The 18,380-nt window shown below is 49.2% G+C and overlaps 1 protein-coding gene across 4 annotated transcripts in view; it reads left to right on the forward strand.

The window, feature by feature from the left end:
• Window positions 1–18,380, forward strand: part of rtkna (rhotekin a) — a 74,655-nt gene that overhangs the window by 33,280 nt on the left and 22,995 nt on the right. For 2 of the 4 annotated variants that reach the window (XM_088911995.1, XM_088911999.1), the window contains exons 2-10: window positions 1,517–1,716; window positions 2,759–2,820; window positions 4,637–4,690; window positions 7,991–8,108; window positions 8,287–8,511; window positions 8,793–8,887; window positions 10,749–10,855; window positions 11,279–11,410; window positions 15,365–15,530. In XM_088911995.1, the coding sequence (XP_088768121.1) occupies window positions 1,517–1,716; window positions 2,759–2,820; window positions 4,637–4,690; window positions 7,991–8,108; window positions 8,287–8,511; window positions 8,793–8,887; window positions 10,749–10,855; window positions 11,279–11,410; window positions 15,365–15,530 (1,159 nt within the window). The remainder of the gene's footprint in view (window positions 1–1,516; window positions 1,717–2,758; window positions 2,821–4,636; window positions 4,691–7,990; window positions 8,109–8,286; window positions 8,512–8,792; window positions 8,888–10,748; window positions 10,856–11,278; window positions 11,411–15,364; window positions 15,531–18,380) is intronic. The other 2 variants (XM_088911997.1, XM_088911996.1) reach the window with 2 other exon arrangements.

An 18,380-nucleotide genomic window follows, 5' to 3' on the forward strand; every position in this document is an offset into this window, starting at 1 on the left:
GTAAAAATGTGCCGTGTCTCCAGTTGGAATTGCACTTTAAAATTGAAGTGGGGCCAGAATTTTTCCACAAAAGCAAGGGAGTCAGTTAAACAAATCCGAAATGAAGGAACGAATATTGAACAATATTGATAGGCATTATGACAGGATGCTAACACTGACATTACGGCGACCTTACAGTCTGGTACAGTCGTTTCTTAGTTAAGGCATTTTATGAAGTATTAAATCAAGAGGGCGGTCAGTGGTACACCCAGCGTTCTGAACCGTACTGACAGTGTAGACTTCAGACTTGTAGACACGGGCTGTTATTGCAAGTGGAAGAGTTTGAAAGTGTTCGCTTTTTTTTTTTGAGATTTGGAACTTTTAATAAATACATAGTGTGAACACAGTCTGCTCGTCTTTTGGCTGTTTTGCTGTATTGTGGGGGTGTGTTGATGATGTTAATAGATGAAAATAATGGAGACTTAGAATGTGACTCCAGTGGTCACGTCAGTAGTGTAAAAGGGTGAAAACACGTGTCTAAAAGCTCAATGCTCCCAGCTTGATATTGTAATGCAATCAGACCTCTTTGCCTAATTTTTTATAGGCCTTGTGGTTGATTTACTACTATTGAAAACTGGCTACAATAAAGCTTTCACTCAATATACAGTCGAACCCTGGTATACATTGGGAATGCTCTCTAGAAATGGGCAAAGTATAGAGAATCAAGGGATATTGAATTGATTTGCACCATAAGAACTAAGGACAAATGTAAAATGGCGGGATAGGTTCTAGGATTCATGCAAATTCTTGCAAAACAAGTATTTTAGTACATTTATTTGTAATACACTAACAGTGCACAAAATAAAAGGAAATTCATGCAGTATAAGAATACAAAATAATGCACAGAATAATTCAGTCTTCTCTTTCTTAGCTCTGCTGAGCAGCTCTGTACAGGTGTGGTGTGACTGGTTTGGACCAGAGCTGGTCAGTTGTTTCTGCTGTTTTTCTTTGGGAGGGGTCCAATTACACTTTTCATTGTTGCTTCAGGCAACATCACAAAATAATTTAATCCAGTGATAAAGCCCACTAATATAACTTTCATTACATTACAGTTCTACACTGCAAATGAGTGCTGACAGGTCTGCTTGTGCACTGTCCATGTCTAAATGTGCAGTACGAACACAGTCAGGTGGTGTTTGTATCTGGTGGACTGGAGTATGAGATCACTGGGTCTGCAGTACGAGGTACAGTCGTGCCATGAGTTTGGCGTCTGCTGCCTCACGCCCTGATTGTCAGAGCAGCAGGCAAGGAAAATCCCACCCTGGTACCACGGATTGGAGAAGGAACAGACTGCGGGACGCAGCTGTACAGAAATCACCTGTTTGTTTTGGCACATGATGAAATTGTGTTGTTTTTTTTTGCGGTATGTGTTCTCCTGGCCCGGACTCCTCACTGCCGCTCCCTGTGTGACCAGGAGTGTCTGAGTTTCCGAGTTCCTGACGTGTCGCTCTCTGTCCCCCCCCCCTTCTCCCCTCAGGACAGCGACATCCAGAAGAAGATCGACTACGAGATCCGCATGCGGGACGGGGCCTGCAAGCTCCTGGCTGCCTGCTCTCGGAGGGACCAGGCGCTGGAGGCCGCCAAGAGCCTCCTGACCTGCAACACTCGCATCATGGCCTACATGTCCGAGCTGCAGAGGATGAAGGAGGCGCAGGTCATGCAGAGAGTAGCCCGCAGGTCAGGGGGCACGGCCGGGGGGGCGCCCACAGTTTCTAATCCACTGCACGTCCGTCATCCCAACACCTCACATTGGGTATTTCTCAGAAGGAGGTGGCTGTGATCAGTCACAAGGGGTCCTCCTCAGCCTGGAACAGGGAGCTGCGTTAGTGTCAGAGCTGGAGGTGTCCTCTGTCTACATGACCAGACTCTGAGCCTGAGAGAGTTTGTCTTTCCTCCTGCCTGTGTCTCAGGGAACTGTGATCTTCGGGATTGTCATTTGACGCAGCAGCCTGGTCTGGGGTTTGTGGCGTTTGGAAGAATGCCTGCGGTGTGCAGTTGCGGCACTCATAGGGCAGGACCGCCTGACCGCAGCTCCTATGGCTGTACCTGTACCTCTTTATACGAACGCAAATCGTATAGTGAAAATTCGTGAAAAGATCAGCCCGTTTCCACTGTTTCTTATGGGGAAAAATTACGATCCATTCCAGAGCACAAAAATGTCACCCCTACTTTTACTTTTTTCAGTCAAAAATAACAAAAGAAAAAAGAATAGTAACTAAAGTTTATGCTGTGGTATGTGTTTTTAGTAATTAAAAAACTGCCTACCTAGTTAGACCTCATTAATCATACCTACAGTAAGTCCAGTGCTGTACTGTACAGTAATCACTTCGATTGCTTTTTGTGTAATTACACACACACACGCACAATTTTCATTGTCCTAACACCTTTCGGGTCCACTCTGCTGGCTGTGTGAGCTCTCCCCCGCACTAGTTAGTGGAATGGGATGCAAACACTCGATATGAAACGAGTCGCTTTCCTCTTTCACTCTATATATTTGGCTGCGATTTCGAACATTTTCTCTGTATCGCTTCTGTGTGGTTTCGAAGCTGCCTTTCGCTATTCGAAGTGTGGATAACAATGCAAATGCTTCATAGTATCGCGTTTTCGGAAAAGGGTACACGTGTTAAAGAGGTCCGGGTGTATTTCCCCTGAACCCACCAAGCGTGGGGCCGAGCGGAGAGCGGGCTCCGTCGCTGAGGGCTCCCGTGTGCTTTTGCAGGTCCTCAGACGCTGGGCCCATGGACGACCGGCTCCCCTGCAAGGCCAAGGTGGCGATCTCAGGTAAGCACGCCGAGCTCACCGCCGGCTCCGCTGGCTGGCTCTGCCCAGACCTGAGCCGCGCGGACGCTACCTGCATCACACTGACGGGGCAGGGTGGCCCCTCACCCTCAGTTCTCACCCCTCACCCCGCCCAGCCAGCGATCACCGCGCCCGAACTGCCCTTACTGTCCCGTCTCTGCGCGGCTGGGACTGCGCTCTCTTTTAAACGGGCACGCCGCAGCACAGGGTCACCAGGCATCAGCAGGGAGTTCCACACTGACGCAAGAGAAACAGGCAGTGGTTTGCCTGCGCTGCCTCTTTCTGTGGAGCAGGGGGAGGGCAGCAGGAAAAACGAAGAGGCTCACTTCGCGATGGAAGAACAATAAGAAATAAAAACGCAACGTTTCGGCTTTTTCCCCCCCCAGTAGGAGTGCCCATTCTCACATCGTCATTCTTCTGTTCCTCCTCACATCTGAAGCGGATGCAGAGCCGAAAACACTGTTTTTCTTTGTTTTTTCGACTTTTCCCCCGTGGAGTTGAGTTCTGCACGATGCTTCGCAGCTCACGCACTGCTGCAGCTCCTCTCCCACACCTCAGCAGAACTGCCAGATTCTCCAAACATTTCTTCAGGGGCCAAGCATCCCGAGAGCCCTTTTCAGAGCCCGTCAGCGACTCAGGCCCGTTGTTGTAGTGCGTGTTATTTGCCGAGTGTGGACAGCGTGCACAGCAACCCCCAGTCTGACGCACCGAACAGCTGTCACTGTTGTTGGACTCCTGCGCGTCTTAACACATTAATAGGCTGTAATGAATTTGTCTCGACTCGTGCCGCCGGGATGGGGTGTGGGGCAGTGACAGTGACAGAAGAGATTTCGGTGATGACCCCTGCGGGTTCCCCCTGGGGGGGCGGGTTAGTGAATCGGGTCGTTAACAGATTATAATTAACTGCTCAGTGGCAGTGGGGGGGACAGTAATGCTTTCTGTTTGGCAGGCTGCAGTAAGCCTCCCCCCACTGCTTTCCGCGGGATCACAGCCAGGGGACAGACCCCCGCTGAGCTGACAGACAGCCCCGCTCTCCTGCACGTGCACTCCGGGGTGAATTAGAGATGGATGCAGTTGCTCTCTGCTCCATTAGGCCAGGCTCCAGGGGGTAAGGCACCTCGCTGTAGCTGCTGGAGACGGAACAGCAGTAAGAGCAGCTGGGCGCGTCTGTGTCAGCGAGCTGCGAGCCCAGAGTGGCATACAGGCACACAGACCATCCTTCGTTTCTCCCTGCTGGGCCGTGCGCCACACTCCCATCTGCAGGTGGCGCCGTAGTACAGGCCTGCACTCCAGTCTTTGTGTCTGGGTGTGAGGGGGCGAGTCTGTGTGGGCGGCCCTGTCCTGTCTCTGAAGTGAGCCGAAGGGCCAGATCTCGAAAGGTTTGCCAACTGCGCTGAGCTCGCTACCTTTTTTTTTTTATCGTGGAAAAGAAAACGGGGGTTTGTTTGTTTCTGATTTCTCCTGAAACGTTCCTCTAGTCCGTGTTTCCTCTTCCAGAAGAGTGCTGAAAGCAGTTCACAAATACTGGATCCACCGGAAAGATGATGCTCAGGAAAGCCGTTGCTCAAACACGTTTGAGCTTGAGCCTTTTAGCGCTTCATTAAACACTTAAGAGCAGTAAATAAATGGCAGAGTGTCTTGTGTTGCCTGTAAAGCTGACTCGGCGTGCAGCAGTTATGGGACGTCTTGAGCCAGCCAGGGTCTAGCTAGTCGGTGCCTTGATGCAGAGAGACCCTCAGGCGGGGTGTGTTTGCCACAGAGTGTGGACAGTTTTGTGACACTGTCATTCCCTTTTCAGATCTGCGCATCCCGCTGATGTGGAAAGACACGGAATATTTCAAGAACAAAGGAGGTGAGTGGAGCTCTAAGGTGCTGGGTTTTTAGATCTTTGGGGCACTGGGGTTCTTGGGCTCTCAAGTTCTGGGGCTCAGGGGTGCTGGGGCTGCAGGTTCTGACAACAGGGATATCAGCCTCCCATGGGCTGCAGGCTACATGTCAGTTGTAGATCTACAGCTGCTGACGGGGAAAATCACAGCTCCTGTTCTCAATCTTCTGATTGAGTAGTTTGCAGTAGGATTGCTCAGACATACCTCCCTGTGCAGTGAAACTACTGGATCGTTAAGAAAATATTGTCTTGAACAAAGAACAGGGATGACTGAGTGACATGCAGCATTGATGCAGATCACACAGTTAACAGGACATATGCAAAATGTAAACAGTGTCAACAAAAGTATTAACTGAACTACATCTGCTTCTTGGAGTCTTCAGTTAACTAGCAGAGTACCCTGTGAGCCGTGGAAACAGCACTAAGTGGATAGAATCAGAGCAGGCCTGGAGGTCAGAGCTGTGCAGCCCTGCTGTCTGAGCCCCTTGGCTTCACAGAGAGCAGTCAGTTGCTGGCGGGGGCAGCTCATGGTCCGTTTCTTGTTTGCAAGCATTGTGTCAAAGCGCTTCATGAAGGCAAGCTCAGCTAATAAATAGTTAACCTCAAAGTACGTAACGAATGCTTTTTGAATGAAGTCTAATTGGTCGATTGATAAAGGGCAGCCGCTCATTCTCCACTGCTTTCTGGGAGACTTCAGCCAAGATGTGCCATCTGTCCATAAAGTATCGATGTTTAATTTAACCACTAGACATGTTAGTTAGGGTTTTATCTGATGAGGAATCATGCGTTTGTCCTTTTCAGTTAGTCAGGCGTGGAAATAAACACACTAAGCTGCTGTCAGCCGGTTGCATGCTCGTCAGCAGCTGTGCTCCATGCATATGCGTGCCAGTGACGGGGGAGACTCCTCCTGAGCTGTCTTCTGCGGTTTATGAGGTAGTTGTTGAGACTCTGAGCTCACGGCAGTGCCAGTGCATCGGTAGGGAGTGGGAGAGGGTTCTGTGGCAGGCTAGCGCTTCCTGCGTGAAAGGAGGAATGTCTGCACGGGCTGCTGGTATTGCCTCCGTTATCAATATCAACCTCCCGCACCGCTGTCTGCTGCAGAGCCTGCGTGAAGCACGCGGTCAGGAGCCCAGACCCAGAAACCAGTGTTCCCAGCCCCTTACATGACCCTTACCCCTCGACCCCATTGCCCCCTGAAAGGAGGCACTTGAGCTCTTGCCAATCTTGCCAAAGAGGTTATAGGTTGCAGGTTTGTATTGGGAGAGCAATACACCGTAGGATTGTGGCCCTGGGCATTTTCTTCATTTGATGTACTGTTGCTGAAAGTTAAGTTTTGTCATTCTGAGATCTGCAAATAGCTGAAGCAGAAGACTAAATACTTTCCTGAAATTCTTCAGATTTGGTGTTCTCCAGGGATTCTTCTTGGGAGCCCTTTTCCGGTACTTCCAGTGTGTTCCACATCCTTTTTATGTTCCGATTGCACACAATGTGTTGTTGTAGGGCTGCTGCAGTCATGTGGGTGAATTCAAGGCTTTCGTTCTGAAATCGCAGACTTCACAGTGATCCCTGATTCTGGTCTTTCATTTTGAAATTGCTTTTGAAAGTCCTGCATGTGAAGTATCACAAAAACATCTTTCTTTCCTTTATGTGAAACCCTCTTTAGTGTAATACCCTCTTTTTCTGTTCCCATTGTGAAGAAAGTTGATTTCATCTAGAATCAACTGCCAAAAATCCCTCAAAGGCAGTACACTGTCTAACGAATGAAATGACAGATTGTAGCTTATTTAGAATTGAGTCCTTGTTAATTCCTTGGCACACAGCCATCCATTCCTTCCTGTAGCCTCTCTGCTTCGGCTGCCAGTCAGATTTTCCAACAGGACTCTGTGGCTCAGCCTACCAGCTTTCTGATTCAGTGATGACCTTTTAACCTTCCAGAGGGTGTCTTTTTTTACCGAGTTCTTGCTCGTCCGTTCAGGTTTTCCTGAAGCTCTTGAGAGCCCATTTGGAAGGTTGGCTCTCAAGCCACTTTGCAAAGCCATTCTTGTTGATCGTTGGAAGCCACTGTGCTGGTGCAGGTACCTGACTCCTTGGCACAGTGGGCACTGAGACAACTCACTGCAACTCGCCGGCTCTCTCCGGACTCTCTGACCTCCCACACGCATTGCTCTCAGACTTCACCAATAAAAGTCCAATAAGGTTCTGGAAGTACGTTGTCCAAATTCGTGTAGTCCGTCCTATGACTGCAACCACAGAAATTTACAAACAGTAAGGTATCATGTCTCCTGAACCTTATTAGCCAAGTGAAATAAGAAAGGGGCTGATCTTTACAGAGTAATGCCTCATTTGAAGTCCAGCTGTTGATCTGCACGCTGACAAAATGGAAAAAGTCTAGTCAAGTAAAAGTCTAGTCTTGTCATGACTGAACGAAATCCAAGCAGTCGGGATTAAAGATCAGTGCGCCGAATGTTTCAGGCCTGCCAGAAATAAGGAGTTGGAATTTTGGTGGCTGCAATTAATTCTTTGCCATAAATATGTAAATCCATAAGTGCTATAATCTATTTGTGAACTTTTTACTTTTGGCTAAGGTACTATTAAGACCCACAATGAAAGGCGACAATGAGTTTTTCTGAAAAAAAATCTCATTGCGAATCTGCCCCCAGACTCGGACTCCAGCAGGGTCAGAGTCACAGGGGGTTGAGCTACACTTTCACATCTTCGGAGGCAGAACGATGTGGGAGAGCGATACTGCAGAGCTGGCTTCTCGTGGTGCAGAAATCACCGCCTGCCTTCGCTGCCAGGTCAAATACTAACTCGCCCACGGTTTCTCTCTCACTCTTCAAATCCAAAGAGCTGAACTGGCATGACCGATGGATTGTAGTTTTTGCCAAAGCAGTAACAATTAACAAGACATTTACATTCACAATAAAAGGTTATTATTCAGGACGCTGACTTTCTGTTCTTTGGGCTGTGGTAGGAGCTCACTTAACTTGGCTGCAGCTCTAATAACTCTCTCACACTCTCTCTGTCACTCTCCTCCTTCCTCTCACTCTCGCCATCACTGTGCCTTTCACCATCACTCCCTCAGTCTCACTATCACCCATGCACTCTCTTCCTCGCCAGCACACTCTCACTCTTTCTCACTCTGTCCCTCTCTCACTCTCACTCTCTCATTCTCTGTCCCTCTCTTGCTGTCTCTAGCCCTCTGACCCTCTCTCACTCTCTCTGACCCTCACCCTCTCTCACTCTCTCACTCTCGCTGTCTCTCAGAGCTGCACCGCTGTGCTGTGTTCTGCCTGCTGCAGCTGGGAGGAGAGATCTTCGACACAGACATGGTGATGGTGGACAGGACGCTCACCGACATCTGCTTCGACAACACCATTGTTTTGTGAGTCTCCCTTCTGTCTCACTCCATCGCCCCTGTCCTAACCCCTGCCGGCTGTGCGCGTGGCCCCTTGAACTGCGCTACGCTCTTGTCAGTGGCCGTGCCAGCCCGTCTCCAGTGTCTCTGTGCATGTACCCCAGTGTCAGGCAGCAGCGCTCACTGCGCCGCTGTGTCCCTGCAGTGCTGACGCCAGCCCCGGGTTCCAGCTGCGCGTGGAGCTGTACAGCTGCTGCATGGAGGAGGACTTCTCTGTGGGCAGCGCGCCCCGGAAACTCGCCAGCAAGCTGAGCAGCTCGCTTGGGCGCTCCTCGGGGAAGAAGGTCCGAGCCGCGCTGGAGCCGGGGGGCGGCAGCCCCGTCAGCAACGGGGGGAGCAGCCCCATGCTGCTGCCTTCGCCCACGGTCCCGTGAGTACCCTGGAGCCCTCCGTCCACACAGCCGCACGTTGTACGTCGGGCACTGTCCACCTGACTGACATGTGGTCACATCCAGTTTGACAAGCTGTCCCCTACACTCACACTCCGCCACAATAGGACTGACCGAGACGTGCGCCTTCACGCCAGCTTCTACCCACTGATCTACCTCATAACCTCCCTTCCCCAACCCAGATGTCCCCGATCTGGTCTTGCCCTCCGACCTGACCTCCTAATCTCACTTGTTTGGCCATTGTGTGTGGTTTTGTTCTCAGGGGTCCGAAGTATCACCTCCTGGCGCACACCACTCTGACGCTGGAACACGTGCAGGACAGCTTTCGCACCCATGACTTCTCCATCTCTGGCAACGGTGGGCTTCCTTGGGGCAACGGGGCCTCTGCACTGCTGTAGCAAAGATCCTCATGTGCTTCTGCTTTATGCAAGCATAGGTCATTTCTGTTACTTATGGACAGGAGTAACAAGGCAGCTCCACAGAATTTTATTTAACATTATGTAGCACACTGAGATACCAGAATGTTAAATAGAAAACATTGCCCAGTTCTCTGGGCTAACGGGACATTCACTAGAAAACATTGCTCAGTACTCTGGGCTAACAGGACATTCACGCGAGATCACTGCTCAGCGCTCTGGGTTAACAGTGTTCACGCGAGATCACTGCTCAGCGCTCTGGGTTAACAGTGTTCACGCGAGAACACTGCTCAGCGCTCTGGGTTAACAGTGTTCACGCGAGAACACTGCTCAGCGCTCTGGGTTAACAGTGTTCACGCGAGATCACTGCTCAGCGCTCTGGGTTAACAGTGTTCACGCGAGATCACTGCTCAGCGCTCTGGGTTAACAGTGTTCACGCGAGATCACTGCTCAGCGCTCTGGGCTAACAGTGTTCACGCGAGATCACTGCTCAGCGCTCTGGGTTAACAGTGTTCACGCGAGAACACTGCTCAGCGCTCTGGGTTAACAGTGTTCACGCGAGAACACTGCTCAGCGCTCTGGGTTAACAGTGTTCACGCGAGATCACTGCTCAGCGCTCTGGGTTAACAGCGTTCACGCGAGAACACTGCTCAGCGCTCTGGGTTAACAGCGTTCACGCGAGATCACTGCACTGCTCAGCGCTCTGGGTTAACAGCGTTCACGCGAGATCACTGCTCAGCGCTCTGGGCTAACAGCGTTCACGCGAGATCACTGCTCAGCGCTCTGGGTTAACAGTGTTCACGCGAGAACACTGCTCAGCGCTCTGGGTTAACAGTGTTCACGCGAGATCACTGCTCAGCGCTCGGGGCTAACAGTGTTCACGCGAGATCACTGCTCAGCGCTCTGGGTTAACAGTGTTCACGCGAGATCACTGCTCAGCGCTCTGGGTTAACAGTGTTCACGCGAGATCACTGCTCAGCGCTCTGGGTTAACAGTGTTCACGCGAGAACACTGCTCAGCGCTCTGGGCTAACAGTGTTCACGCGAGATCACTGCTCAGCGCTCTGGGTTAACAGTGTTCACGCGAGATCACTGCTCAGCGCTCTGGGTTAACAGTGTTCACGCGAGATCACTGCTCAGCGCTCTGGGTTAACAGTGTTCACGCGAGATCACTGCTCAGCGCTCTGGGTTAACAGTGTTCACGCGAGATCACTGCTCAGCGCTCTGGGCTAACAGTGTTCACGCGAGATCACTGCTCAGCGCTCTGGGCTAACAGTGTTCACGCGAGATCACTGCTCAGCGCTCGGGGCTAACAGTGTTCACGCAAGAACACTGCTCAGCGCTCTGGGTTAACAGTGTTCACGCGAGATCACTGCTCAGCGCTCTGGGCTAACAGTGTTCACGCGAGATCACTGCTCAGCGCTCTGGGCTAACAGTGTTCACGCGAAATCACTGCTCAGCGCTCTGGGCTAACAGTGTTCACGCGAGATCACTGCTCAGCGCTCTGGGTTAACAGTGTTCACGCGAGATCACTACTCAGCGCTCTGGGTTAACAGCGTTCAAGCGAGATCACTGCTCAGCGCTCTGGGCTAACAGTGTTCACGCGAGATTACTGCTCAGCGCTCTGGGTTAACAGTGTTCACGCGAGATCACTGCTCAGCGCCCTGGGTTAACAGTGTTCACGTGAGATTACTGCTCAGCGCTCTGGGTTAACAGCGTTCACGCGAGAACACTGCTCAGCGCTCTGGGTTAACAGTGTTCAGTCCAGAACGGGAATGACCCCCAGTCTCTGTGCCGTTGCAGAAGAGTGCTCCTACTGGCTGCCTCTCTACGGCAGCGCGTGCTGCCGCCTGGCTGCACAGCCCCTCTGTATGACCCAGCAGATGATGAGCGGCTGTCTGAGAGTCAAGGTGAGTGTGAGCTCGGTCAGGCGGGGACCAGGGATCTGTACTTGGGAAGAGGACCGGTTCTCTCTAGCTGTAGCTCCAAAGCCAAGGTAGAGAGTGACGATTCACAGTTTAAGAGTGAATAGCCTTATCAGTTTCTGCTTGAATAATAACTCAGGTGATCTTCAGAATGATCAGCAGAGAACAGACACATGCACCAGATAAGTATTTCACTAGTTTAACTATAATTATGCTAAAACTGACTCCTCTGTATACATGTAAGTGGTGGTTTTGTTGCTTCACTTTTGATGTACTCTTGTATCAGTGGAAGTCGAATGCGCTTGTTTTCAGAGAGGTGTGTGTAAATTACAGTAGCTCTCTTTAACTGCTCTTCCTGCATCTCTTTCTCTTCCCTGTCCTCTCTGTCTCCTTCCCTGTGTCTCACAGCAGCTCGGGGGCGATCACCCGAGCTGGACAAAGATCTATGGTGTCCTGAGAGGGACAAACCTCTCCTGTTACCACCGGCAGGAGGATGTGGAGGCCAAGGTGGAGCCAGCCTTCACCATCGCCATCAACAAGGTGAGCACCGGGGAGGAAACGACCCACAGGCCTTTCGAGACTGGATCTGGAATTTAGGAATTGTCATTTTAATCTCGAGTTTGCTTGGTGAATAACCCCTTTTTTAAATTGTCAGAAAAACTTAAGTGTCTCCTGTACAGCATCCCTGCAGTGCTGGTAAGGATTGTGAGTTGTATGGACTCACTTTTTCTCCACAGTTCACTGTGGTAAAACTGTGGTCACTGGCAGTTTTCTGGACACTCCACTCAAAGCGCTATATATAGAACCTATTTTTAATGCATTTACTTTTGAGAGGCAGGTCTCTATCTGACATACTGATGCTTTTTTTCTTGCAGGGGAATTCATTCGGTATTTTTGCATTTGTACTAACAAGACAACACCGTTGAACCGGTGTCAAGAGACCGGTTTCCAAGAGGCTAAATAACTTTTTTTTAAATCATTCTAAATGATGTGCTGTCCTCTTGTGGCACCAGGGTATATTACATCAAACAGAAATGTTAATGTTAATGTAGCTCAAGAGATATGATATAACTTTTTGGAAATTTGTTCTTGACATCATCACACAAAAACAATACTCAACATAACATAAATACACATAAAAAACACAATATTCCTAGATATGCACCAGTACATATACTGTACACTTAGTAGTTCAGCTGGGTAGCTGCGTCAGCATGCGTAGGCTGGAAAGGAACAAGTAACAGGTTTATTCCATGCTGAAAAAAGAAGAAAGAGAACACAACGTTTCGGCCGTGGAGCCTTCTTCAGGTGTGAGAGAGACAGGGCAGTAAGCAAAGGTAAAGTAGCGGGAGAACAAAGGTTGGGAGGGAGGAGGAGTGAGAGGCGGGAGCAGGGGACAGAAAGAGAGGCCAATCAAGAGGTGTGAAGTCAGAATGGGTGCAGAGAGGTGTGAAATGAATCTTCCAATGAATGGAGAAAATTTAAAGAACAGTAGTCTGTCATTAAGAGAAGGGAGAATGTGTGATCCTAGCTGCAGAATAATTTTGGTTTCGGTGGTCTTTCTGATGTATGAGTTCGGAAAACTGTCTTTGAGAACACAGACGGAGAGATTAGAGTGGTCGTGGCCGTCAGAGGTGAAATGAGAAACAAAGGGCTTGGAGAGATCTTTAATCTTCACAGCCCTGACGTGTTCTCTGGAGCGGTCTCCGAGTCTCCTTCCTGTTTCTCCAATGTAGATGGCTGGGCATTTACTGCAAGAGATACAGTAAATAAGGTTGCTGGAGGTACAAGATGCTGTCTGGGTGATCCGGAATTGTCCTGAGGGGCCTTGAATGAGTGTGGTGGTGGATGTGTACTTGCAGGTAATACAGCGAGCTCTGTTGCAAGGGAAAGTGCCAGGTGTGGATGGTTGTTGAGGGCGGTCAAGGGAGCTGTGAACAAGGAGGTTACGCAGATTAGGTGGTCGGCGATATGAGATGATAGGGCGATCAGAAAAGACGGCCCCAATGGAGGAATCATCCTGTAGGATGGAAAAGTTGTGGTTAATGGTCCTGGGGATAGGAAGTGTGTTAGGGTGGTAGGGGAGCACCAAAGGAATGCGGTTGTTACGGCGGGAGTTCCTGATCGGGTTGATGGTCCGGGGGGTGTTTTTGGCTCGGGCAAGGGCCCTGTCAATCACACTGCTGGGGTATCCTCTGTTGATGAAAAAGGAGTACATTTCGAGGGCTTGGTTCTCGAAGTCGATGTCGTCGCTGCATAATCGTCGTAGCCTAAGGAACTGTGAAAAAGGAAGAGAGTTTTTAGTGTGGTTGGGGTGAAATGAGCTGTACAGGAGGTAGCTGTGTGAATCCGTGGGTTTTTAATAAACTGAAGTGGACAGTTGGGGGTGGTTGATGGAGAAGTTGATGTCTAGAAACAGAAGAGTAGTGGAAGATATGTTAACCGTATATTTGAGGGACGGGTGGAAGTTGGTGAAATGGTGCAGGAAGCACTCAAGCTGATCGTTGGAGCATGTGGCGGCACCGACGCAGTCATCAATATATCGTTTGTAGAGGTCAGGGACATAGCCAGTGTAGGAAGCGAAGAAGCGTTCTTTTACCCAGCCGACAAAAATATTGGCATTGCTGGGTCCCATTCTGGTGCCCGTGGCAACTCCACTGACCTGTTGGTAAGAGAGGTTATTGAAAGACAATGCGTTCAGTGTGAGGACCAATTCTGCAAGGCGTACCAGGGTGTGGGTGGGTGGATCAAGCACTGTGCGTTTGTCCAGCGTGTGCTTGAGGGCTGTGAGGACTGTACACTTATCTCGCCCTGACTGTATTACACTAGAGAAGATAAGATAAGATCACTTGATTGGCCATATACAATTTCTTGCATTAGGAATTTGTCTTTTTGCATACCCCAACTGGCTCTCCATGAGACACACAGACAGGGAGAGAAGCTTGGGGTCAGAGCGCAGGATTCCTCTGCCGGCCGCGGTATACGAACCGGCAACCTTCCAACCACAGATGCAGATCCTTAGCCACAGAGCCACCGCACCACCCGAGAGAAGGAGTTTACCTGGCCCGTACAGGGATCGAACCCGCGACCTTGGTGTTATTAGCACCACGCTCTAACCAACTGACCTAACTAATCCAATAGCTTCATACAGGGAACAGTCACTTAGCTGTGTTTAATATAGCAGAAAGAGGCGTCAACATTAGCTATGAATATGATAGATCATTTTAATTATCTTTGAAAATACATTTTGTTTTTTGCCTGTTCTGAATAGAGTCATAAAGGTAGATAAGTGGTTTTCTCATTTTTAAGAGGACCTCTTGGATTAGATGTATCATAATGTTTAACATTCATAATTTTCAATTATTTTTTTATGATAAGCATTTCTCTGGCATTCGGCATTCTTTTCTCCTCAGTGTTATTTGACTTCCTTTGTAAAACCACACAAAGGTGTACCTATAAATAATAAAGCCTCATCTTTTTCCTCTAGGCTTTGCAACTTGCAGAAAAAATGAAAATGAAGTGTTTCTGCCTGTAGGCAGGGTGTGCCTGGTTTCTTCATGGTGCAATTCCTGTGGTTTTCACTGGAATACTGATAGAATCTGAAACAACTTCATTCCTGCTTCACACTGTGTAGCCTGGTCTCCACAGTGAGGTTTTGGCAGCTGTAGTTCCATGTGTCCACCAGGGGGCCCTGTAGACATTGCGCTGTGTTATTTCGAGATGAGTTTAATTCGTAATAAATGTTAATATTCACAATGAAAACAAATATTTCCTCCAATTTCTAAGATTACCCTGTGCTGTTTTACATAAAAACAACAAGAGTAACTGCATTTAACTTTTTTTTCCGCCTTGGCAAAGAAACAAAGACAGTGACTAACAGCTTCATCTCTCTTTCCCTGATTGTAATCTAGATACCAGTCTTTTTGATGCCAATACACATAATTAATCTTCCCAGTGCCATCCTTACACGATGCATTGTTAATGTTTTCTGTGTTGGGCAGTGGGCTCGTCTCCAGACTCAATATCTCTGTAAGCGAGCAATGTGTAATCTCCACACCCGCCTTTATTAAGAGCAAAAGAAGAGAGCTTTCTTAAGGAAGATGTGATTAAGGAAATATTTAAGCTTTTTTTTTTAATTGTATCACGGAGGCTTAATTCCAGTATAGCTGCTTTATGGCTTTATGGATTTGAACAGTGAAATCTAGAGGTAGTGTGAAGAGAGAGAGGAAACGTAATGCATGATGGCATCAATGTTTGTCCCCGTGCCTTTTCAGCAGTCATTGTTTTCACTGCTGGGAAATTCACTAAACATGTGCAGGATACAAGGTGCGAGTGAGTTACCCACACAGAGTGGGACAGGAAGCAAGGCCGGGCGGGGGGTCCGAGGAGAGATTTTGTCTTTCCCCTACCTGTACATCATGCCTTGTCTTGTCATTCTCGCACTGACCTGCGTGTGTGTGTGTGTGTGTGTGTGTGTGTGTGTGTGTGTCCCAGGAGACGCGGATCCGTGCCACGGAGAAGGATCCCAAGAGCAAAGCACAGAGCATCTCCATCAGCAACCAGTACGGCAGGGAGGAGGTGACCCACACGCTGCTGGCCGACAGCCGGGAGGAGACGCAGCGCTGGATGGAGGCGTTCTGGCAGCAGTTCTACGACATGAGTGAGTAACTCGCCGCCGAGTGGCGCACCGCCCGCCAGGGTACTGCTACTGCGACCCGGGTGTCTGAAACCCTCCAGGACCCTGGTGGGGTCACCCCGGGGGACCTGTTCTGAATGACCAGGGAGATGGGAACCAGCATTTAAAACCAACCACAGGGAGCTCTTCTTTACCCAAAGGGTGGTGGGGGTGTGGATCGAGTTACCCAGCCGTGTTGTTGAAGCCGATACACTGGTTTCTTTCAAGAAACAACTGGGTGGGATCTGATCAATTATCTACTGCCTCCTACATGGGTTTTGATGGGTCGAATTGCTTCCTCTTAGTTGTAACCTTCTTATTCTCTTCTGCTCTTTTGTGTGCCTGTGCCTGTCGCTAGATTTCTACCTCTTACAGTTACTTTCTGAAGTCAGGGGTCAGACGTTTGGTAGCCTGGGTCTGTGCCGAGGAATAGGAGCCAGACGCTGCTCTTGCAGCCACTGGCGCGCTTGTAGGTGGAACAGCTCAAGTTATCAGCACCTAAAAAGGCAAAGACAAGAAAAAAGAGTTTGTTTTGTTAATGTGTGGTGTCACACAGGTCTTACAATCCTTGTCACGTTGCTACGAGGAAGTCAGAACAAGGTGGAACATGTCGGGACAGCACTGCTGGCACCTGTCGCTTAAGGAGAGCTGGATCGTGGGGCTTTGAAAAAAAAGACATTCCCCAGATAAGAGCGCCACGATTTCAGGCAGGTGTGACATGGCTGCAGGCGGCCCTGCCTCTCTCCCTCCTCGGCACATGTCATTCAATAACCAGTAACAGAGCCCCCCAGAAACCTGACAAGGAAACGGGGGGCGTTGTGCCATTTTGCAAGAGACTGTTCTAGGAAGGCAGAGGGGGGGGCGTTTCAGGAGAAGAGATGAAGAACCTAAACTGTACATATACAGTGCACATCCAAGAAAACTTTTTATACTTACAACTCAAAAGTTTTTATCTTGAAAATAAACTGGTTTTGTAGCAGGTACAGTGACGTTGGACAGATAGGGCACGAGTGGATTCCTTATTCTGATTTGGAGATTTCTCGCCAATAGGTTTGGTCTACAGGGGGTGTACCTTGAGAGTCACATTCTAGTAGCTCTAGTATTTACTCAAGTATATCCCAGTCAGTCATGAATGATTAATCAATCAAACTGACACCAGCTTTTTATGTTGTATAGGTGCATTAATTTTCTGAAAACCTCCAGAAATACACTGGTACAGTACGTTCCCTTTAAAGCTCTTCAGGCTGAGGTGATCTGACTGGTCTTATTAAACTCGTAGCTTTGCTGTTTACCAGTGTGACACTGGCTCATTCTCCCTTCAGCGCCTGAGCCTCAGTGCTGAGACAGGAGCCCCTATCACATGCCTAAACCCCAACAGAAAGAGCCCAAGTATTGCTTCAGTATGTATGTGACCCCCCTCCCCTCTGCCTCAAGGATACCCACCAAATACCCCAAATTAAAACAAAATCATACAAAAGTGATTTGGCGTAAGTTCGCAAATTTAGCAAAAAGTATCATTTGGGTGATGTAATTAGCGGAGTACTGCAGGGATCTGTACAGGGATGCCAGTACAGTGAGTCAACGAGTTCAGTTTGCAGACGATACGGAATTAGGGGGATCAGCAAATATGGTCGAAACAGCAAGTGAAATCCAGAGAGATTCAGATCAAATTCAAGACTGGGCAAACACCCGACAGATGATGTTTAATGGAGATAAGTGCATGGTGTTACATGCAGGAAGTAAAAACGAAATAAAAGGACCGCCCGGTTCGCTTACATCTTATAGACGACGTGGGGCAGCAATTAAGTAGGTAAACAAAATGATATAATAAGTGGTTAAAAGTGTAGAATGTAAATCAAGGGCTGTTTCAATATGTTGAAAGTGTAGAGTGTATGTGTAAGGCCTCATTGAGAGTATGGTTTACAGTTCTCTTTGGTTAGGTCTTCAAAGAGGTGTGAAGCCTTAGAGTTAAAACTCCTCTGTGGAGGTGACAACCGCTGATACTGTAACAACTTCTCACCGAGCCCCCCAGAGAACGGCCTGCGCTCCCCCTTCAGTGTGGATCAGAGCCCTCGTACGTGTCGAGCAGGGCAGAGAATATTTCTGCGGTCACGTGGGCCTGGACGCGTGTGCTTCTGGGGAGAGTCTCGCGCGGCTGTAGAAAAGCTCCATGTATTTGCCTTCCTTTGCAAAACCTCCAGGCACAGTATGTCGGCGGAGAAGAAATTCTCCTTTACAAGTGATGACCTGGAGACTCACACAGTCTGGAATCCAGAGATTCCACTGCTCCATGCTCACACCTGTATTGGAGTGAATAAAGCATTGTGTTAGTGAGGCTCAGTCAGGAAAGGAGCTCCAGTTCACCCAGTTGGCATGACATTCAGCAGGGAAGCGCATACGAGAGGCCACGAGCGGACACTGCGTAGAGGTGCGACGACGCCTGAGAACAGGAGAGCCTCTTTACACAGATTGCTGCGGGAGAGTGGAACAGGGTCTCCTCATGCCGCGTGAGTGGCGGAGGAGTGGCGCGCCTCTGGCAGGACTGTGGCCAGCAGGTGTGTGCCTGAGTGTCAGGCCCCTGTGTGGTGTGGACTCTGCTGTAGACGCACAGTGGTTAAGTATGATTGCTCAGCAGTGCACGCCTCGGAGGTCAGCTCTGCTTCCTCCTCTGCTGGTACAAGGCTGTTGGTAAGCCGCCTTTATTGAAACTGGCAACCCTGCTGGCAGCGTGGAACGGAATACATTAACGTTAACTATTGGTGTGGCATTAACACCAAAGTAAACATGGGAGTTTCATTGTTGTATATGGAATAGGTGGTGTGCAAAAAATAAATC

The sequence above is a fragment of the Atractosteus spatula genome, chromosome 3 (assembly GCF_055471065.1).
Source record: "Atractosteus spatula isolate fAtrSpa1 chromosome 3, fAtrSpa1.hap1, whole genome shotgun sequence".
In the NCBI taxonomy this organism is placed as follows: domain Eukaryota; kingdom Metazoa; phylum Chordata; class Actinopteri; order Semionotiformes; family Lepisosteidae; genus Atractosteus; species Atractosteus spatula.